Source organism: Mesoplodon bidens (assembly GCF_964165515.1).
Source record: "Mesoplodon bidens genome assembly, chromosome: 6".
Classification (NCBI taxonomy): Eukaryota; Metazoa; Chordata; class Mammalia; order Artiodactyla; family Ziphiidae; genus Mesoplodon; species Mesoplodon bidens.
In genome coordinates this window covers 23,028,136-23,052,491 of record NC_138162.1, presented here as the reverse complement: position 1 = coordinate 23,052,491, position 24,356 = coordinate 23,028,136, and the positions used below count along the sequence as shown (strand labels likewise).

At 36.4% G+C, this 24,356-nt stretch overlaps 1 protein-coding gene across 3 annotated transcripts in view; it reads right to left on the bottom strand.

Annotated features, from left to right (window-relative positions):
• The window catches only part of ZCCHC7 (zinc finger CCHC-type containing 7), a 243,653-nt gene that overhangs the window by 56,468 nt on the left and 162,829 nt on the right, over window positions 1–24,356 (bottom strand). For all 3 annotated transcript variants that reach the window (XM_081236168.1, XM_081236167.1, XM_081236169.1), the window contains exons 3-4: window positions 1,679–1,722; window positions 329–454 (exon numbers count right to left, since the gene is read on the bottom strand). In XM_081236168.1, coding sequence (XP_081092294.1) covers window positions 329–454; window positions 1,679–1,722 — 170 coding nt within the window. The remainder of the gene's footprint in view (window positions 1–328; window positions 455–1,678; window positions 1,723–24,356) is intronic.

Genomic DNA, 24,356 nt, shown 5'->3' with positions numbered 1-24,356 from the left:
TAAACAAGTCGTGTCATAAAGTAGAAGGTTTAGAAGTGAAATGAGTCTCAGGAATCAATCTGATTCAATCTTCTCATTTTATAGAAAAGAAAAAAGAAGCACAAAAGGTGAAGTGATTTGCCTAAGGTTGTACAACTACTAATGGGATGCTGAAATTGATTCTGGCTGTAGATTTATTGTTCTTTACTACTACTCTAGGCTGCAACCTACATAAACATGTAATATGAAATTTAACACATATAACATTTGAATTGTAAGATTATAAGGGTTCGAACCCTATGATTTTGATTTTAACAATGTGGAAAGACACATTACATATTTCACATACTTGTGGAAAGGGGCAGTTTTTTGACAAATGGCCACATTTGTCACAATTTCTACAGGTAACGTTTTTGTTGACTGAATAGTATCGGTGGGTCCATCTTCCAGATGTTCTTTTTTTACCTATCTGTGCCTAAGGGAAAAAAAAGATCAAGAATTAAAATTATTTCACTCTGTTTAAGAGAATTAACAGTCATAATCTGTTCAATTTAGAACTTAGCAACAGGGAATTTTGTATTCTTACAAGGAGTTAGAAAAACTTAAAAGGGGTGCCATGAAAATAGCTCTACTTTTCGTCTGCCCATCTCCCCTTTTCTTTTACACTTCTCCATATGGTTCCATTTCTTTTTTATCTTTCTCTACTTACGGTTCAGGTCTAGTAGGGGCACTGAAATGCATCATTTAGACATTCCAGTGGCATTCAGAGTCAAAGATATTGCTGACATATATCTGGATGTATACATTTTTCTGGATGAGAAACTTGCTTAAATTTTTAGTTAGGGGTTGGTGTTTTTTATGATTTTGTCCTTTATAAAGTTATAAAACCACATAGTGACCAAATACATTCCTTCTTTTGAACAGTCCAGGGTTACTGCTTACAAACTGGATTTTAATTTCTAAGAGAGAATGAGATAATTTCCTTCCCCTAGAGTCCTTTTAAGATCCATTCTGCCTACACGGATCCAATTCTAGCTGTCCCATATTTTAGCCAAAATCCAGTATCTTGCAAGAGAACATTAGCAAAGCATATCATATGGACTATCTAAAGAGGAATACCTAAATGCCAACCATGCTTTTATCTTGTTTGGTACAATTCCATCTTTGAAAAAAACTTTCATCTTTTACTTGTTATTCTGCTGAATTGGCCAAGTAGACCTCAAAAGGAGACACAATCTAATTATCTCTTAACATTTTCCTTATACCAAGCTGTAAAATTACTCTCTTTTCTAACCATCTGTCATAATTAAGGCTAATAATTGACAAAGACAAACACCTGCCACATCCTAAATATAGACTAACCATTTCCTTACACTGAAGAAGCAGTTATTTCCGGTGTTGATCTTTAGTGCTATCAGGCAAAATGGGCTGAGAGGACTTACCATAGCAGAGAAGAAACAAAAGGGAAAGGGGGACTAAATCATTATGGCAATTAACTGACTGACAAAAATCAAGGCTGAACTACTACGCTTCTGAAAAATTCAATCACCCATAGACTAAAATTAAACTTTTTCTTACAAGATACTTGGATTGCTGCTACTTTAAAAAAGCTTATTAAGTCATCATAATGAAATGAAACTATGCCTCAAAGAAAATTATTATTCTATTATTCATAACTTCAAAAATGTTTTGATTTTACCTCAACGTCTTTGTCACTGATGAACCAGTTTACACCATCTTCTCCTACAAAACAAATAAAATGTTACTCAATCTTGACACCTTTAAAGCACTTGATTGACAATAAATTATTCAATCTGTCAGTATTGAAATTGAACCCCAAAGGTATAGTGAGAACCCCTTAACATCTTATCTTGACACCGTCATTATTTGTGTGGCTCTGAACAAATACTTAACCTCTCTTAATCTCAGTTTCCTTACCTGTGAAATGGGAATAATAGTATTTTCCCTGTATACCTAAAAAATATTGTGCAAATCAAGTGAGATACGTGAAAATGCTTTGAAAACCATCAAACTATAAACAAATATATATATATATATAAATCACTGAAGGGACCAAAAACCCAACAGCAGGTGCAGAGAGAAATTTTATCTGAACTTCCCTTATCTGACTAAAAGCCTGCTTTGTGAGTCAGCTGCCACAGCCCCTCTCCCCAACCCAGAAGTCTCTAGTCAGGAAAGTCACTGACCTTGGGTACCAGGACATTCCCCCAAAACTGTGTAAACAAGCACATCAAAACCTTCTATCAGGGCTTCCCTGTTGGCGCAGTGGTTGAGAGTCTGCCTGCCGATGCAGGGGACATGGGTTCGTGCCCCGGTCTGGGAAGATCCCACATGCCGCGGAGCAGCTGGGCCCGTGAGCCATGGCCACTAAGCCTGCGAGTCCAGAGCCTGTGCTCCGCAACGGGAGAGGCCACAACAGTGAGAGGCCCGAGTACCGCAAAACAAATGAACAAAAAATCCTTCTATCTTCTGAAGCCCTAAATCCTCCCTTTTGTTAAGTTAGTATACAAACCTTTACCTTTGGCTATTTAGTGAGTTACTCATTACTGAGTGCTTCCACCCTTGGTCTTTTCTCCTGTAACTCTCTCTATTTGTCAGTTAACTCGCAGGCCCCCCACCATTCAGACCCAAGTAGGTAGAAGAAAGGTTTTTCCTTCCAATATCAGTATTAACTGTGTCCGCCAGCTTCTCACTGTAACATTTTTATAAGGTGGACTCTGAATACTATCTCATGATTAGAGCTAGGAATTTAGCACTGTATTTTACAACATCAAAAATAGTGAAGTAAAAGAGCAAAAACAGAAGGCCAAATATCCAGAAGACAGTGACCAATCTAAAAATATAACTGTAAAAACCTACGGGGGTGGGAGTCCTACATTTTTCTTTATCAGCTGTTTCCTTCTCTTAGCACTGCCCCTTTACAAACTTGCAAATGGCTGCTATTCCCTTGGTCCATCCATGGCCAAGGAGGAAGGGACATATGACTAATGCAGAAGCTAAGGTGTCAACAAAGGACTGAAAGATTTTTTCTTCCCCCAAAGCAAAGATTTCCTCCATCCTCCTATCTACTCTTCTTCTCTATCTCAAAAACACAAATTGAGCTTGACTCTTCTTTGAAAGGAATTTTGAAGAGACATGAAGTAATCTACATTTTCCCAGGCCTACCAGGAGTAAGTGTCTAGAGATACATTTTAAAATAAAATACCTTTACTAAGAAAACCAAGAGGCTGCTTTACAAAAAGACCAATCCATAGGAGAGCAGAGATGCTGTGCTGATGATTATTTCCTTTGTAAAATTCGGAGGCTGCATCCATATACTGAGAGTGGAGAATACATTAAATAGCAGCAGCTTCTATTCCTTCATCATCACCATCCACGCTATTATTCTTTCATTCAAAGGATTCATCTAAGGAGCATGCTTTGCTGTAACTTTCAAAGCTGCCTTTTGTACCTCAGTGTCCTTCATCATTAAAACTCAAAATGACCACTTAAAATCACTTTAATTATAAAACTGACTTAATATTGTCCTTAAAAAATGAACTCCCAAACCAAGGAAATGCAAAATAGCAACTGTTACCACCCTCAAACTCCAATAAATTTACACATGAACAGAGAATATTGAAAGAAGGGAAGGTTTACAAGGGAGATCAGCTCCATTTAGATTGTTTTAACATACCCATGGAATTCAACAATATTCTAGGTACACTCCTCCTCGACAAGCTACAGTATATTCTTACTGTAGAAAATTTGTCAGCAAGTACACAAAATAGGCTTCAATTACAAATGAAATCAGACTTCTGGGTGGTAAATGAAGTAAAGGCATCACGAGGAAAATATAAGTCAACTCTTGGCCCTACTCATGGTTCAGTTTTGGTTCTACCCTAGCAGTAACTGACTCTTATACCTATCTTGTTTGCCCCTTAACTCCAAATCCCAACCTAATGGAAGCTTTGTCTAAGAGCAACTCATTAGAACTTCCACAGGCAGCCAATTCTCCACTTTGCTCAATTTCTGGTAAGGGACTTGTCAGAAATGTGGGTTCCAGACTTAACCCTATCTCTTATTTGCTGTGTGGCGTCAGGCAGGTTATTTACCCTCTCTGGGTCTGTTTAGTAATGGGTTGGATAAAGTGGTATCCATGGTATCTTCTAGCACTAAGTTTCTGTGATTCTATCAAATTTTCATTCATTACTGGAATCAAATACATTGTTACTTAGTCTACATTACCTAAATCGTCCAGGTCTTTGCAACCAACAGAGTGTCTTGACTTAAAGACAACTTCCCCACAGGGCCCAGGAGCACCCATCTTCTATGTGTGTACCAGCCAATGCCACAGAATATAAAATGGGATTGCCCTAAAGTGTAAAATTAGGACTGCCCTAAAGATGCCTAATATCAACTCTTACCTGCTTTATAACCTTGTCTTGCTAAGATCCAGAACTATGATTCTTTTCAGACTTCAGAACTGTAATCAAAGCAATAACTGATAACTCTCTTTGCATTAAATTAGCTCAGTTTAACAAACATGTATTGAAAGGTTACAATAAGCAAGGTGCTATAGGGTAAACAAAACTGATAAGAGCTTATAACTTAGGCAAACACAAACAGATAAAAAGAAAAGGAGTAGGAGAAAACCAAACAAGATGCTATGGTAAATTCAGAGGAAGAGCAGATATCTGAATTTAGGGAGAAAGGGGAAATAAGTCACAGAAGGCTGTGCCATAAAGAAAACTGTATTGAGGTATAATTTACATATTATAAAATATACCCACGTAAAAAATACAGTATGATGCATTTTGACAAACGTACACACCTGTGTAACCACCACAAAAATCAAATGTAGAACATTTCCATCATCCCAAAACGTCACCTTGAGCATATTTGCAATCAATCCCCTACCCGAGGCAACCACTGATTTGCTTTCACTCACGACAGATTCATTTTACCTGCTCTAGGGCTGCATATGAATAGAATCATACATTATGTACCATTTTGTATATGGCTTCTTTCACTCTGAATATTTGTGAAAGTCATTGTTTATGTTGTTAGGTAGTAGTAGTTTGTTCCTTTCTTACTGCTGAGCAGTATTCCACTGTGTGGCTACAACAATTTGTTTAGCTGTTTATCTCCTGAAGAACATTTAGGTTGTTTCCAGTTTTTCACAATTATAAATAAAGTAGCAATAAACATTCTAGTGAGACTCTCTTCTTACTTGACATAAGTTTTCATTTCCCTTGGGAAAATAGCTAGGAGTAGAATTATTAGATATGGTAAGTATGTCTTTACCTTCATATGAAACTGGCAAATTTTTCCAAAGTGATTGTATCATTTCGCACTCTTTTCAGCATTGTATGAGAGTCCCAGCTAGCTTCATAATCTTACCAATACTTGGAATTTCAGTTATTTATTTTAAAAAATTTTATTGGTGTATAGCTGATTTACAACACTGTGTTAGTTTCTGCTGTACAGCAAGGTGAATCAGTTATACATAAATATATAGCCACTCTTTTTTAGATTCTTTTCCCATATAGGTCATTACAGAGTATTGAGTAGAGTTCCTTGTGCTATACAGTAGGTCCTTATTATCTATTTTATATATAGTAGTGTGTATATGTAAACCCCAATCTCCCAATTTATCCCTCCCCCACCCTTTCCCTCTTGGTAACCATAAGTTTGTTTTCTATATCTGTGACTCTATTTCTGTTTTGTAAATAAGTTCATTTGTACCATTTTTTTAGATTCCACATATAAGTGACACCATATGATATTTGTCTTCTCTGTCTGACTTACTTTACTCTGTATGATAATCTCTAGGTCTATTCATGTCACTGCAAATGGTATTATTTCATTCTTTTTTATGGCTGAGTAATATTCCATTGTATATACATATCATATCTTCTTTATCAATTCATCTGTTGATGGACATTCAGGTTGCTTCCAAGTCTTGGCTATTGTAAACAGTGTTGCCATGAACACTGGGGTGCATGTGTTCTTTCGAATTATGGTTTTCTCTGGATATATGCCCAGGAGTAGGATAGCTGGATCACATGGTAGTTCTATTTCTAGTTTTTTTAAGGAACGTCCATACTGGTTGTACCAATTTTGGAATTGTCAGTCTTTTAAATTTTAACCTTAGAATGGGTGTGAAGTAGTATTCATTATGATTTTAATGGGCATTACTCTGATGAGTACAGTGAATAAAGCCAGTATTATTGCCTCCTTTCCAATCTGTATGCCTTTTCTTTCTTTTTCCTACCTCACTGCCGTATGCAGGACTTCCATTATGATACTCAATATTAGTGGTGACAGCAGATAATCTTTGCTTTGTTCCCAATTTTAGGGAAAAAACATATTCAGATTTTCACAATTAAGTATACTGTTTGCTGTAGATTTTTCATAACAGGTTGAGCAAATTCCTTTCTATTCCTAGTTTCCTGAGTTTTTAATATGAATGTGTGTTGAATTTTATCAAGTGCCTTTTCTCTATCAACTGAGATAGCCCATGGTTTTTCCTCTCTCTTTCTCTTAATACAGTGAATTACAGTGATTTCATTTTCAAATGTTAAACCTTGTATTCTGTGATTAACTCCACTTGGTTAGGATGTATTATTCTTTAGAATATGCTGCAGAATTCAACTTGCTTTTATTGAGAATTTTTACATCTGTGTTCATGAAGGATATTGGTTTACACTTTTTTTATAATGTCTGTCTTGGTTTTGATATTGGTGTAAAACTGGTCCTACAAGAGTTCGGAAGTGTTGGGAAGAGTTTGTGTAGGACTGATATTATTTCTTCCTTAAATATCTGATAGAATTCACCAGTGAAGTCATCTAGGTTGGAGTTTTCCTTGTTTGTGGACCAAGAATTTTACTTGTAGGAAGGTTTTAAAAGAGTAATTCAATTTTTTTAGTAGATATGGAGCTATTCACATTTTCTATTTCTTCTTGGGCCAGTTTTGATAATTTGTGACTTTCAAGGAATTTGTCTATTCTAAATTGTTGAAATTATTGGCATAAAGTTGTCCATAATACTCTCTTATTCTTTTCCTTTGAGTAATCTAATTTGTACTTATGCCTATTCAGTAAATTTTTTTTTTTTTTTTTTTTTTGTGGTACGCGGGCCTCTCACCGCTGCGGCCTCTCCCGCTGCAGAGCACAGGCTCCGGATGCACAGGCTCAGCGGCCATGGCTCACGGGCCCAGCCGCTCCGCGGCATGTGGGATCTTCCCAGACCGGGGCACGAACCCGTGTCCCCAGCATCGGCAGGCGGACTCTCAACCACTGCGCCACAAGGGAAGCCCTATTCAGTAAATTTTTAATCTCAGATATATATTTCAGCTCTAGAAGTTCCATTTGCTTCTTTTTTATACCTCTCATTTCTCTTACTATATTTCTCCCTTCCTTTAAATTTCAGAGTACATTTTTAACAGCTGTTTTAAAGTCCCTGCTGCTAATTTCATATTCTCTGTCATTTCTAGGTTTGTATCACTTGACTGATTCTTCTCCTGGTTATGAGTGACATTTTCCTGCTTTTTTGAATGCCTAGTAATTTCCCCCCCCCTTGGTTGCTACTGAGGTACACTGTTGAGTGTCTTTTTTTAAAATTTATTTTATTTATTTATTTATTTTTGGCCGTGTTAGGTCTTTGTTGCTGTGTGCGGGCTTTTTCCAGTTGCGGTGCAAGGGCTTCTCATTGCGGTGGCTTCTCTTGTTGTGGAACATGGGCTCTAGGCACGTGGGCTCAGCAGTTGTGGTGCATGGGCTTAGTTGCTCCGTGGCATGTGGGATCTTCCTGGACCAGGGCTCGAACCTGTGTCCCCTGCATTGGCAGGCGGATTCTTAACCACTGTGCCACCAGGGAAGGCCCTGTCGAGTGTCTTGATTTTTTCTTACTTTAAAAAGTGTGAGAATCTGTTTTGACAAGCAGTTAAGTAACCTCCAGATCAGCTGACCCTTTTGAGACTTTTAAAGCTTTGCTAGGGTAGGTCCAGAGTAGCTTTTACTTAGGGTTAATTAAGCCCTACTACCAAGATGTATCTTCTGGGGTCACTACTGAATGTCTAGGGTGTTTAACACAGTCTCTCCAATCTGGCAAGTAAGAACTCGGGTAAGTTCTGGGAATTGTTTGGCTTCCAGTAGGTTTTTGTCCACATCTAGCGGAGTTCTGCCCTATCCATGGGCAGAGAAGAACTCAGAATCCTTGGTATTCATGGGTACACCCCAACGCAGATTTCTGGAGTTATATCCATTTCAGCTCTCTCTCTCTCTCTCCAGTACTCTGCCTCACAAACTACAGCTTCTTTAGCCTCTCTGAACTCTGATCTCTGTCTTCTCATCTTAGTGAGATGGACATGTTGTGCCTGGGTTCCCTTTCTTAGCACCATGATGCAGGTTGATTGCAGGGTGCACCTCATTCGTTTCCATATTCTCATGAATCATAGTCCAGTACTGCCTGTTGTTCAATGTCTGAAAATGTGCTAATTGATCTGTAGTTAAGTCAATCCACTAAAATTTTTCATTTCAAATATTGTATATTTCAGCTCTATAAGTTCCCTTTGGTTCTTTTTTATATCTTCCATTTCCCTTCTTATTATATGCCTCTTTCCCTTTAAACCTCTGTATATTTATAATGTCTGTTTTAAAGTCCTTGTCTGCTAATTTCATCATCTCTGGTCAAGAGGGCAAGTCTGGTATAAGTTAACACAATATGGCTGGAAGCAAACATCTTGAATAGGATTTTAACAGGTGATGAAGGACATGAGTAAAAAGGAAAGGCACAAGCAACATAATGAAAGAGGTAAAAGGATACAGCAAACAATACAGGTTGACTGGAACAAAGGGTGTGATAATTCCTTTACTAAGAATTTTACCTTTTTATATATAAAGAATACTGAGAATTAAAATATTATTACTTACAAGAAGCTTTTTACCTGAAACACATATGAGGACTTACTAATTAATATTAAATCTATTCTTCCAACTAAGAAATTTTACTAATTAATATTACATCTATTCTTACAACTAAGAAATTTTCCATGTCTTTCCTCTTTTAGTTTAACTTTAAAAGTCTTGACTTCCTACTGTGTGGAGCTTTCCAAGGAATAGTACATCAGTCTTCTTTCTGCCAGAGTAGTACTCTTGAAAGCAGAGACAGTAAAACAGTATTACAGGGTGCTTTTGTTAATACTATGCAACAAACAGAATATTTCCTGTCTTTTGAAATAACTTCAAGACAAAAAAGCAAACCCCAAAGGAAAGTGAACTCATAACCTTACACATTTTACATATTTTCTCCTATTTCTGGAACTATTCTGCTATCTTTATTTCTCCGTTCCTCCTTTCCCTCCTTCCTTCTCTTTCTCTCATGCATAAAGATAAACATCTTCCAAATTTATATGGTGATGGTGACTCACAGTCTATAAATTGTTTTAAATACATATTTCATCTTCAGAACAATCTTGTATGGTTACACAAATGTTCATTTTTAAAATGTGTGTGCTTTCTACAAAAAATTGCAATTGTTGCTTTTGTGAAATATAGTGCTAATGTAGCTATGTACCCATAAGACTGCATTCAGTTTTCAAAGGATCTAAGGAAGAGTTTGGGCTAGATTTCTGAGGAGTAAAGCCAGTTCATGCTCTGCTTCAATTATACTTAGTCTGCCTAAATTCTGGTGGGTGGGAATTGGTGAAGATCGTTTCTTTGCTGAGGAAGCAGGCACAATTATAGAGCTGGTTCTCTCTACCTTTTGGGATAATTTGACAGGAAGTAGGAGTTAGTGAAATGTTTTTCCTAAGATCACCAAAGATTATAGAAGATTTCACTTCAGCATATCTAGTTGGTCATTTTCAGTACAGGAGCCAGGTACTAAGAAGAATCTTTTCCTGAGCCTAATACACTATAGCCCCTTCTTACACGGAAGCCATAGGTGCCTTACATTTTCTAGATATCCTAATTTCTAACATCTAAAATTTTAAGTCTCATTACAATTCAGTGAAAAGGTATATATTTATGATTTCCTCCGCATACAATGGACTTGAATTTAATATTCAGCAAAGTAGATACAAAAAGTTATTTTGCCACTACTAATTATTTAAGAACGTAAATGTAATTTTCCTCAAAGTATAAAATGTTTTCATTTAATGTAGCGTTGAGTTAATTTTCAACAAATATTCACTGAAAATCTCTCATGTAAAAGACAGTGTAGGAGGGAGAAAGATGACTAAGACATGGTGCTTGCCCTCAAGGAACTTATCATATAGTAGAGTAGTATGTACTATCTTGGGGCTAAAGAATCTAAAAAGTATTACTGTGTTAAGTAAATAACCATGATAATCTCATTTTTAAAAAATAGGATGGGACTTCCCTGGTGGCACAGTGGTCGAGAATCCACCTGCCAATGCAGGGGACACGGATTAGATCCCCGGTCCAGGAAGATCCTACATGCCGCAGAGCAACTAAGCCCGTGTGCCACAACTACTGAGCCTGCGCGCCACGGCTACTGAGCCTGCGTGCCACAACTACTGAAGCCTGCAGGCCTAGAGCCTGTGCTCCACAATAAGAGAAGCCACTGCAATGAGAAGCCCACACACCGCAATGAAGAGTAGCCCCCATTCGACGCAACTAGAGAAAGCCCATGCGCAGCAACGAAGACCCAACGCAGCCAAAAATAAATAAAATTTAAAAAAATTTTAAAGAATAAGATGATTTAATTAACATCAAGTTTTTAAAAAGATTGAAAGTCCTCTATTATTTGGGATATGGGTTACTTAACAAGAAATACTGAATTCTACCAATGATCAATTAATTAACTTAGGATGACTGTGTCACCAAAACAGTCTTCATACAATATTAAGTATGTCAGTTCTCTAGCAACTGTTTTCTCTCCAAATAATTGGTGAGTCTATAGACAGGCTCACAGATGCGGATTGGGAAAAAAGAGACAATGGTTGGTAGATACCTGCAATCCCTCAGGAACCTAGATTTGGGGCATTCTCAATACCTTTTCTCTCACTTGCAGTATACAGCCAAAACTCTGGCTCATATGACATGGCATTCTTTCACTACATTAAAAAACACTGAGGGACTTCCCTGGTGGTCCAGTGGTTAAGACTCCATGCTTCCACTGCAGGGGGCGTGGGTTCAATCCCTGGTCAGGGAACTAAGATCCCACATGACGCATGGTATGGTCTTAAAAAAAAGCCAAGAAAACAACAACAAACAAAAAACAAAGACCCCACAAAACATAAAGATCAATTGAGGTTAAATAATTTGGCAGTTATAGCAAAGAGACAAATCAGACATATTACATTTCTAAATTTATTGCCCACACTCCCTTTTTACATACCTAACATTTTAAACTAAAAGGTCCTACTGTTTGTAATTTAACACTTCTAGCGCTTTCCCTTTTCTATACTTTTGGTCATTTTATTCCCTTGATCGTCAACACCATAACCCTCTTTGCCCAATTTTCTACCCAACTCAGTCCAATTTCCATGATTATAATTTTTTTTTTCCCTGCAGGGCTGCTTTCCCTCCAAAGGCTGGGGAAGATCCATTTCCTGGCCTTTCCCAGCTTCTAGAAGCTGCCTTTACCTTCGAAGCCAGCGGCAACACTTTTTTTTCGGCCACACACGAGGCTTGTGGGATCTTAGTTACCCAACCAGGGATCGAGCCGGGGCCCCTGGCTGTGAGAGCACAGAGTCCTAACCACCGGACTGTCAGTGAAGTCCCATGATTATAAATTCTGAATATTCTGTAAGGCTCTGCTCTTCATATTTAATGAGTATATGGGTAATATTCAGTACATTTCTCATTTGACCTCTGTGAGCAGTCAACAATTTCTTGGCTGATAAAACAAGCTACTTTCCTAGTTCTTGTTCCCCTTTACAGTTTCTTCTTCCTTCAGTGGCCACTTGGTATATTCCATTCTTTGTCCTCATTCTCATTCTACATTCTTTGTCCCAGGTTGTCATACGTGGCCATTGAGAGAACCACCAAACCTGTATTTCCAGGCCCAATCTTTTCTTGAGCTCCTGATCTATGGGATATTGGGATTAGATATCTTATAAGTAACTCAAACTCATAATTACTAAGAATAAATTCTTTACCTTCTCCCCATTCCTTGCGTTTCTCTCTTAAAAACAAACCCTACTTCTCCTCCTTGTATATTCTATCTCAATAGCTTGTACCACAGTTTATTTTCCAAATCAAAACCTCAACTCTTCGCTTTCACCTTTCATACAATTGCTCACCAAATCTATTCATAATAACCTCAATGCCATTAGGCTGACCCAGAGACACTTAACTTCTCACCTAGATTATTAAAATAATTTCTAACTATCTCTAGTACCACAACCCATTTTTGCCTTCCTCTGTTACTGGAATAATGTTTCTTTCTTTTTTATTTAGGGATTTTTTTTTTTTTTAAGGTATAGCTGACATATATTAGTTTCAGGTGTATAACATAACGATTTGATATTTGTATATATTGTGAATGAAATAATGTTTCTAAAACAGAAATGTGAAAACATTTTGCCCTGAATGATCCCTCAATGCCTGCAGAATCAATGTAAAACTCCTCTGTATGTCACACAGTGCCTTCCAAGATTTGGCCCTTACCTATTTCTCTGGCTTCACCTTCCTGATGCCAATGCTCCAGCTATGCCTAATACTTTTCCCAATGTGTCCTCTTGTTCTCTGCAACTATGCTTATGCATGTATTCCCTGGAACACAAGCCAACCCCAATTTCAACCACTTGGAACTAGGACTTGGTCTTCAAGTCTCAAATCATGTGTCACCTCATCCACTGAAGTCATCCCTGATAACACCTCAAAAGCAGAGATGATCACCCTCAACTTTGTAACATCTTGGACTTTAACCTTGTCATTTCTATCTTTGTATCATCCACACACCAAAGCATGATTCCTTAGTTGTCATACGTACTCATGTTTACTGAATGAATTACTTAAATAACATTTCCTCTTTTGAATTCATTCTGTAGAATTATTTTCTCTCTCACTCATAGTCTAAAGCAGCTTATTTGTATCTCTTAGGCTATTGAGAATTTCTAAACTTTGTATTAAGACCTATATTAATAAATATTTTATTTCCATCACAAAATTGTAAGTTCTAGCTAACTATCCAGTTATCAGCATATCTTGCATACTGTGAATGGAAAAAATTTAAAAGAAAAAGGAAAGAAAAGGAAGCATACGTAACATGTTTACATGTATGCTCACACAAGTAAACACTGTTCTGAACTGGGGTACATTAGCCAATAGATAATTTTATAGATTGTCATTGTATATATAAAAGTTCAATTGATAATTCTCAATGGCTAAGGAAAAAACTTGGAATTTCTGTAGTAAGCAACTCTAGAAACTAAAAAAGAACTTTAAAAAATCACTGTTATCGAATAAAATTACTTGGCAGACACAGGATTCACATGTAATCTAAGATAATTGGACATTTATAGATAATCCTGCCTGTACCTAGCCAGGGTTTATGGATTAAAGATCACAAAGATGAAGCTGCAAGATATTTGTTATGTCCTTTCCTGAGCCTAACTCCACTATACCAGATTTCCCCCTGGGATCTTCTCACTTTTAATAAGCAACTGAACCAGCCACAAATGAAGTTACTATTCCCAACTTCATCAGTAGCATCTGTTATTTCAACGGAAACTTTTGAAATACACACAATGCCACATGCAAATCCCCTGAGGGCTGAGCCACTTTATTCACATGTATTCTTCTCAAACTGCTCTTTATTTCTGTCTTGGTTTTCTCTTATTTATACTTTTCCATTTAACACTGGTCACAAAACCATTTCGTCATTAAATTTTTGCATTGTGTAACTGGCAATAGTTTAAATAAAACAATTTTAGTAGAATTTGCAAGTCAGGCATCAAATTGTTCATCTTATTTTAAATCATATTAAATTTACCAGAAATTTTATATTTTTAAATGTGTGTAAATGATAAATGGGGATTTATCTTTTCTTTTTTTAGAGATAGAGGAGGAAGAAGAAAGAGGAAATAAATACAGGTGCTTAGCACAGGGTTATACAGAGCTCTTGCAAAGTTTATCAGTCATATAAAGGCTTTTGTGTATCCCCAAAGACACACACACACACACACACACACACACACACAGAGTTCCCTCTCATCCCCCATTCCCTACACCCCAAGGATTTAGTCAATAAACCACCTGCTTAAGAAATACTTGTTTAGAAATAAAAGACTCCTCAAATTACACTAAATAACAAGAACAGAAAAGGAAAAAGTATCAACAGAAACAGTAAATATGGTGGGATTATGGGAGTTGTTTTTTCTTCTTTTAAAGATATCTACTATGATTCCTACTCCCCACTTTCACCCTTTCCTGTCCAAAATATACAATGTGGACACTTGAAACATCTGTAAAATGATAAGCACATATAAAACACATCCAGATTTAATGAAGAGGCTACTTTTTAAAAGATATTATAGGTTTCTAGAGAAGATTTAAAGGCTATATAAATTTGGTATCTACCTGCTGGTAAAAATTTAATACCAATCTGTAAGCTATATTCTTTCAGCCATCCTTCTATTCAACACTTCTTTGTCTCCTTCCCAAATCCTTTTTCTTTTTCTTTACTTATCATTAACTTTGTGTGTGAGCACATGTATGGTCTTCAATGTCTGGTTCTCTCTTCACTCTCTCCTTGGTGAAATAAGTCACTCCAAAACAATTCGTTTTTATTATTTTGGGGCTCATATTTTCTTCAAATCTCTCTCCAGGCCTTAAGACCAAATATGTCCCGGCTTACATTTATAACTGTTTACAGGATGTATCACAAACATTTATATTACAGTCATTGCAAACATAACATATCCGAAGCACAACTCATCTTTACAACCCCACTTGAAACTGGCTCTTTCTTCCCTGCTGTTATTAATGACTCAAAATATAGGTTCGTTTTCATCTTAAGCCAATATTTCACCCCATTATCCAATCAGGCCAGGTCTTAAATCCACAGTATATTTCTTTAAAATGTCTTTCCAAGCCAATATGTTGGTTTCCTTCCAGTCATCACCATTTGTTCACCACCTCAGATCTAGGATTTCTGCACTGTCCCCGTGCCTTCAACTTCAATTGCTACATACCAGATAAGTTTTCTCTTTAAATTCATAATTTCCTATTTTATTGCTAATTTTTATCAAAGTAATACATGCACATGGTATTTAAAACTCCAATAATACTTTAAAAAGTGTAAAAACAGCAATTTTCTCCTCCCTACTCCAGCTCCCACTCCCCAGAGGCAAGCAGTTTCAATTCTATTTCTTTTGGTATTTATCTGCATACTTCTAAATAATGTTCATCCTGATATTTATGGATTTATCTATTTTATGCATTAATATCTAAATTCCTAATAAAGTAAAAGGGGATTCAGTTTTCTTGTAACAATCTATCTGACTTTCTTTTCTCTCCATCCTTCTTCCCAGGTTAATATTCAATTTATGGCTGTGTAGTAGTACACTGTTTCTCCTCTGATACAATTCTTTAATTTTCCTGTATTTAATACTAGCCTACTTGTTTCATTTACCTGCTCTGAAAAGTCTACTTACTACCATGCCAGCCACTAGCACCTCATCTCTCTACAAGGCCAATGTTTAGTTATCTTCAGATCTCCAGCATTAGAGCAGCGCCTGCTGCATTATACTGGGAAAAACAGTCATCACCATTCATCACCTGGGTCTAACAGACCCTTTAATAATGTAAGTCATTTTACAAATAATTTAAAGAGGAAGTGATAATGAAAAACCACTTTATTAGAAATCTAAATAAGAATTTAAACATGGCAAACCCCTATTTTTATTTTATATATTCTTATCTTGAAGTTAAATATACCTGAAATGGATAACATCCTAGAATACAACTAACTGCTCATCAATTGTTATGTATGAACTTGGAACACATCCATTTTGTAAATATTAATACCAGATTTCAAATATATCTCTTTTTTGCTCCATAATTACAAAACGTTTTTACTTTTAGATTTATAACCACCAATTAGAATGACCAATCCATTCAATTTTTTTCACTTCCATATGATCTATTTCCTTCTAGTACCTCTGCATACACATCTGCCTTCAGCACCTGTCCACTTGAAACAAACCGTATCAAGTGAACTGTGGTACACAAATATCATAAAATATGAAATAATACAGCCAACACATCCTTTTATCAAAGCAGGATGGTACAGATTCTTGTCATAAAATATTGTGTGGCAAAGAACTTCCTGTTGTTTGACTGACTAGATGAGAATACCTTATTTCCTTTCTGTACTTAGAAATACATTGTTCATTCACCAGTTCTTAAGACTGAGAAAATTCATCTGTGATATCCTCTAAAAAATTATAGTCTGAGACTTCACTTAAAAGGCCAAGTTCATCACATCATTAAAGGCTGGGTACTACAACTTGTCTCTTTGCATTCATGTTCTGATTCATCTAATAACTGTGAAATGTCTTCCTCTGTTAATTTTCTTCTATTTGCCAATTTGGGCAGAAAATGTAAAATTCTGAATTTTCAACTGTGTTCAATGAAAGCTTAAAAAGATGGTGCCTCCAGACTTCTTTTATACATTCATGAAAGATAATGCAATACTTTGGGCATCAAAATAAGGAAACTGGGCTTCCCTGGTGGTGCAGTGGTTGAGAGTCCACCTGCCGATGCAGGGGACACGAGTTCGTGTGCCGGTCCAGGAAGATCCCACATGCAGCGGAGCGGCTGGGCCCGTGAGCCATGGCCGCTAAGCCTGCGCGTCTGGAGCCTGTGCTCTGCAACTGGAGAGGCCACAACAGTGAGAGGCCCGCGTACCACAAAAAAAAAAAAAAAAAAAAGGAAACTGAAGGATGATGAAACAGTGAAGATTTATTTCACTATTACATCATCATTCTAGGCAATTCCCTCATTCTTCTGTTGTTTTTTTAAATTAGTTTTTTTAATTAGTTTTACTCTTTTTTAACATAGTTGGAATAATTGATGAGTAATGATAAAATTATTCTTAGGATGATGAAATAGTAAAATGTTTTAAGATATGGCAAAAATAAGATCACTAGGATCCCATGACGTATCTTAGATTTATAAAAGGAACCAATGGGCCCACTTAGTAATTCTGAGATAGAATGAGTTTTATTCTATTACGAAAAGTAAATCTTCTCTCTGTTCTTTGGAAGAACTCTAAGAACGAATAAAAGTCATGACATATAAATTCTTAGAAATAGTTAGAAATGCTCACAAGAGAAACAAACTAAAATGGGGTCTAATGAACCTGATGGTATACTGAGGGTTAAACTAAACATTCTTCTCAACTCTTGCCATTACACATTCAACAAATATTTACTGAGCTACTGCCATACTGAGGCACCATTCTAGGTCCTTGGGCTATTTAAACAAAATAGAGATTGCTACCCCTGTAAAACTTGCATTCTAGTGTCTCTCTAGGGTAGAGAGACAATAAACAACAAACATAACAAATAAGTAAATGATGTATCTTATCAGTAATAAATGCTTTTGAAAAAAGAAAAAGTAGAGCATGGTAATGGGAATTGGTAGTGTTGGATATGAACTACAATTTTACATAGGGGGGACAGAGTAGACCTCATTGATATTTAAGCAAAAACTTAAATGAGATGAGGGAATTAGCCATGCAGTTCTGGGATATCCCAGGCAGTAAGAACAAAGTCCTTAAAGCAAGAATATTCTTGGTGTGACTGAAGAACAGCAGGGGGGCCAGTGTGGTTAGAACAGTGTGAATGAGGGGGAGGTGAGGTCAAAGAAGTACAGGGTTGCCAGTTTACAAGGGCCTTGTAGGCCTTATAAAGATACTTGCTTTTATTCTGAGTGACATGGTAAGTCAGTGGAGGGTTTTGAACAGAGGAGTGATATGATTTGACTGACAATTTAAAGAATCACTCTGTTGGGACTTCCCTGGTGGTCCAGCAGTTGAGACTTCGCCTTCCAATGCAGGGGGTACGGGTTCGATCCCTGGTCAGGGAGCTAAGATGCCACATGAGTCGGGGCCGAAAAACCAAAACATAAAACAGAAGCAGTAATGTAACAAATTCTGTAAAGACTTTAAAAATGGTCCACATCAAAAAAAAAAAAATCTCTTTAAAGAATCACTCTGTTGAGATTAAAATGAGGGGCAAGTAAAGAAGCAGAGAGACTAGGTGGCTATTGCAATAATTCAGTCAATAAATGATGATACCTCTAACCAGGATGACAGCAGAAGATGTGCTGAGAAGTGAAGGAATTCTGAATATATTCTGAAGGTAGAGCCAACGAGATTTCCTGATGAGCTGGATATGAATGTAAAAGAAGACCAGAGACAAGGATGACTCCCAGTTTTTTGATCTGAGCAACTAAAAGGATAGAGTTGATGTAACTAAAAACTGTAGATGAAGATGTTTGGGGGAAAGATGAATTTCGTTTTGAACAGGCTGGATTTGCGATATCTATTAGACGACCAAATGAAGATGTTTAGGAGGCTACTGGATATACCAGTCTTAAGTTTAAGAGACAGACCTGAACTGGAAATATAAACTTGCAGATTGTGGCATGGAGATGATGATTAGAACAGGACTGGGTGACAGTACCAGGGGATTGAATATAGGGAAAGAAGAAAAAAGGAGCAAGGATTTAGAAGAAATAAGCAGTGCAGTGGGAAGAAACCTGTTGGAAGGAAGGGTGAATGCCCTGTAAACCAACTAAAGAAAATGTATCAAAGAAGAGGTGTTGTCAATTATGGGGAATGACACTGATAGGTCAGGGTAAGATCAAGGCTCAGAACTGACTCTTGTAATTATTACCAAGTCACTGGTGATCTTGATAAGAGAAGTTTGAATGAAGCAGTGAGGCAAAAACTCTACTGAACAGAAGAGAAGTAGAGGAGAGAGACTGGAGGCAGTTTCTACAGACAACTTTTTGAGCAGTCTGACTACAAAAGAAATATTCATCTAAAACTTGGTACCCTATTACCTTAAAACTTCTACCTTCTAATGACACCAGGTGACTCACTATGTGGGGGAGAATTTGGATATCATATGGAAGACAAGCCCCATAAGCTACTCAAGTTTCAATTTAGCTTCAGAAAGATTACTGACAGAATTGTCTTTAAATCCAAAACACAAATATTTACCAATGGACCTACAATAACTATTACTCAAAGTTGAGATTGCCAGAGAACAAGCAAGAAGTTATGGAGGATTAGATATTATTACATAAAACTTTGAATTCAAAAGAAAACAAATTTTAAAAACTCATCCTAATTGACAGTACTTTTAAACAAATGTTCATCTTGAGTTTTGAGGAAATTCTAGTGTGCGGTATCTCCAACAAGGAAAACATGCATAATACATATAGAATGTTCCTTTTCAAATTCCCACTAACAGACTCTCCAAGAGGAAAGCAAATCCAGATTTTCAAAAATACAGAACATAGGAACAGCTAATATATACAGCTTATTCTGTGCTAGGTACTATGTTAAGCATTTTTACATATTTTTCTAATTTAACCCTCACAACAATCCTATAGAGGCAGCTATTATTATTTTCATTACACAGATGAAAAAAGGTGAGGTTTATGTGAGGTTTAAAATAATTTGTTTAGTGCCAAAAAACTTGTAAGTGGCAGACTGGAGGCTCACTTCCAAACCATGCTTTGAACCAACATGCTCTTATCACCTCCCTAAATTATTTTTATGAATAGTCTCTGGCTTTGTTTGACAATAAAATTGTTACTGAAAATCTCCACAATATTATCATTTTATCATGTAACACATGGCAATTAATAATGTGAAAACAACTTGTTGAACTTCAAATTGCACTTTTCTACTTTTTAATATAGGACTATATTTGATAGGAATAATGGTATTATCTGAAGAGCAATGCTGGTCCTCTATGAAGTTTTATAAAAATAATGTCCCAACTTTCCAGTTGTGGTTAACTCTTGTCTATAAGGGGGCAGGAACCATTTCCTTCTTACACTTGTACCTCTATTGCCTTGTATGGTGTCTGACACATAGTAGAAGGTCAATAAATATTATTTAATGAATAAAATTGGAAGAACCAAGTGATTTCCTAAAAAAAGATGTCAATTGTTTTTATTGATCTTAAAAAATCAGCTGGGGGCTTCCCTGGTGGCGCAGTGGTTGAGAGTCCGCCTGCCGATGCAGGGGACACGGGTTCATGCCCTGGTCCGGGAAGATCCCACATGCCGCAGAGCAGCTAGGCCCGTGAGCCATGGCCGCTGAGCCTGCGCGTCCGGAGCCTGTGCTCTGTCCACAACGGGAGAGGCCACAACAGTGAGAGGCCTGCGTACCGCAAAAAAAAAAAAAAAAATTCAGCTGGGATCTATCCATGGCATTGGTCAGCTCTTACTTCTATTTACATAAGCATCAACTAATGAGTATTTGATAGAGTCACAACTTGTTCAACTAGCTATGAATGATTTTGATTTTTAAAAAAATAACATCCAAAAAGAACAATGTAGCCCTCTATAGGCCATATGGAATATTTGATCACATCCACTCCCCCAGATCCTACTCTAAACTTATAATGCCACAACCTATTTGCAGTAGGACCAATACTGAAAAATAAGAGCGGAAGAAGAAAAGACAAAAAATAGGAAAAAGTGAAAGAGAGAAGAAAAAGTTAGGAAATAGCAGAAGAAAAAGAAAGAAATGATTTTTCCCTCAGATTTACTGAGGTATAACTGACAAGAAAGAAATGATTTTTAAAATACCCATCTTGGAATAAAAGAGAGGCAATTTATTGTACAAGTAAACAGCAGGTATGAATTGAGACCTAGGTTCTTCCAAAACATACTGAATAATTTTGTACTAATCATTTTAACTCTGTAGACTTCAATTTCTCATTTGTGAGCATGAATCTAGCCCCTACATGATCTTTTAAGATAAATGCCCTCAGGAACCAACTCAAATGGTACCTGCTTCTTCAAAGTCCCCAAAGGAAACCAATCACTCTGGATTATTTTCTCTATGAGTTCTAGTGTTTTACAAAATCTCCATTAAGGTCCCATCCACACTAGAGAGAAGAATATACTTAAGAAACTTTTGATAACAAAAGCTTCAAGTAACAAAGGAAGGTCTTTTAAATTAACTACTAAATTAGTAAACAGAAATATGAATTAGCAACATATGTGAAATATTTGTTAAAAATGTAAACAGTCCATGCCCCCTGGGAATACACACTAACTAACCTCCATCTCAGAAAGACCATGACTATTTATAATCTCCATGCAGTATGCACTATTGAGGCCTACTAGGCAGGGTTAAAGCTGGATTTTCAACAAGGCTCACAAGTCCTGAGGTTAAATACATATGAATTAAGGATGTTTAATCCAACTTAAGATACCATCTTTTCATATTTAAAGCAGCTTCCCTTAAACAGGAAAAATACAAAATACATGAGCTGGCTCTGATAGTAAAGCTCCTGCAGAGGTAATGTAAAGGTCCAGTTTTTTAAAAAATCATTTAAACATATACTGTGTTTAATCTCATTTCCAAAACATATAATATGTCCTGCTAAAACCAAAATACTTTTATGGAGTCAAAAGGCTATAAAAACAAAAAAAATTTAATAAATTTCAAAACTTAACAAACATCATTGCTTAAATATAATTAGGACTAGCTACATGAGAAAAAGGTACAGTTTTTTTTGGGTGTGTGTATAAACACACATAAATCTGTATACACACAGAGAAATAAAACAGTTAAACAGTTTCTACCTGTTTTTGTGTACTTCCTTTCAGATATTGTTCCCCTAGAGTCTTGGCCTCTGTTGCTGTCTAACTTGAATTCACAAAACTCAATGGCTCATGGTTTTCAAAGCTTAGGGCTACGTTTGCAGAACAAAGTCGCTTTCTCTCTCTCTCTTTTTTTTGGTGGGTACAAGTATGGGGACCACAGGAACAGTTAAATTCATGGCATGGCTGGTCTACCACACAGTCGGGGGAATTCTTTAAATAGAGCCTGTCACTCTCTTGGCCCATCAATGGGATTTCCTTCTCAAACTGCTGATTCGTTCAGGTACACAACAGAGGAAATTTCAGTTAACCTTTGTTTCACCCCAGGGAAAAATCTGTCTGAAAGTATAAAATGAATAGATTTAAAAAAAAAAATAAGCAGCTCAGCCACAGGGCCATTCTCCTACTGTTCACTGCAGCTTAAGTTAAACAGTAGAAAGGGAGAGTGGAATGTTTCATTCCCAATGGAAAATTTGAGCACAATATAGAACTTGGAAATCAGTAGGGCACAGTTTATTTTGATGACTAAACCAAACCAACTGTCCCTTCTGTTTAACAAACTTGAAAATTCCCCTTCTGCTAATTTTATGAGTCAGAGTTACTTTTTCTCATATCGCCATTACCACTATAATTTGACTGAGGTGTCTATAAGAAAGTTGCATCCTCAATTTTCTTTAAAAAAAAAAAGTAACTCAAGAATATTTTTAAATAAAAGTAAAACATTAATTAAAGTAGTAATGGGGAGAAGGGGAAAGTAGGGACAGAATAAATCAGAGTCCTGTTAAATTCTCTCTGTTATTCATTTTAAAATAAAAATAAAAATTCAAGTGGGGAAGGACAGAAAAAGGAGACCACTTTTCCATTATAAAGTTCTCTGTTTTCAAACAATGGGAGTATCTAAAGAGGCTATAGTTAGATTTAGACATGTGAAATCTTGGGATGAGGAATAGAAACAAAGAAAACAACTCAAAATTTGTTTTCCCCTGAAATTAAGGTAATTTAGATTATATATATAAAATATATTTTAGAAATATAAAATTATAAAAATATTTTTTTAAATACAAATTGTAGGATATGGTGGATACACACTGGCTACTTAGTCTTATTTCTCCTGAATGATTTCTGAAACCCATGGAACAGCAAATGTCTTGTTCTATCAATACTCTGTATACATATTATCATGTATAATTCCTATATATTGACTATAAGCAGATAGAGCAGCTCTTAAAAACAATAGCAGGATGCATTTTGCCTCTGGGACCAATGTCATTTTCATAAGAGAAAAAAATGATTCAAGGCCTTCTTGCTTAAATTTTCTTACCAACTTTTTTGTAAACTTTTTTCGGGGTGATAAAATACACACAACATAATATTTACCATCTTAACCATTTTTAAGTGTACAGTGGCATTAAGTACATATTATTGTGCGACCATCACTACTACCCACCTCCAGGACTTTTCTCATCTTGCAAAACTGAAACTCTATATCCATTAAATAATATTTTACCAACTTTTGATGGAGAACTTGGAAGGTATGTTCTTGTTCTACTGGCAAACTCTCTGCTCCTGAAGTGGAGCTGATGCTCATAGTATCACACTTTATTCTGAAGGAACTGGAATTAAGATGCTTATCATACACCTTGCTCAAAAGCCTTAAGACAGAGAAGAGAGAGACTTAAAAGGCAGAAGGAAAGTTTTTCAGATTGGATAATTTTGGTCTTCAAGTTCACTGACATTTTCGATCTGCTATTAACTCATCCAGTTAACTTTTATTTCAGATAATGTATTTTTCAGTTGTAGAATTTCCATTTTATTTCTCTACTGAGATTTCATGTCTATTATTTCATTATATGCATATTTTATATCCTTGAAGATAGTCAAAAAAGCTTCGTTAAAATCCTTGTCTGCTAATTTCAACACTTGGGTCATCCCAGAGTCAGTGTTCACTGACTACCTTTTCTTAAGTATGCATCACATTTTTCAGTTTCTTCATATGTCTGGTAATTTTGGATGGCATCCTGAACCTTGCGAATAATACTTTGTAGACTATGGATTCTGTTATATTCCCTTAAAGAGAGCTGATGCCTGTTCAAGGATAAATAATTTGGCAAATATTTATGCATAATTTGGGCTTCCCCCTCTGTGAATTCCCCTTCATTGTCCAGCTGCTATAGTAGCCTCTCTCTTCTGACTCTCAACATCAGTAAGACTATGAATTTCTTTCAGAGTTCTAGCCACTCCCATGCTATACCAATTAGTGACTGCCCTGAGGCAAAAAACCATAAAAGCAGGAAGCTCAACCAATGCTGTTCCTTTATCCCAAATGTTGACTCCCTATCAGTTTCTACCTGCTTTTGGTTGGTCTCCAGTACCTTCAGATATTTTACGTTTTTAAGTATTAACGTATGCTTTAAAGTGATGAATTTGTGTATAAATTATATGATATATATAAACATTTATAGTATAGTATTTTGTCCAGAGTATAATTATCTGTGGGAAGGTTGGTCCATTATGAATAATTTTGCCATTACCAGAAGCAGA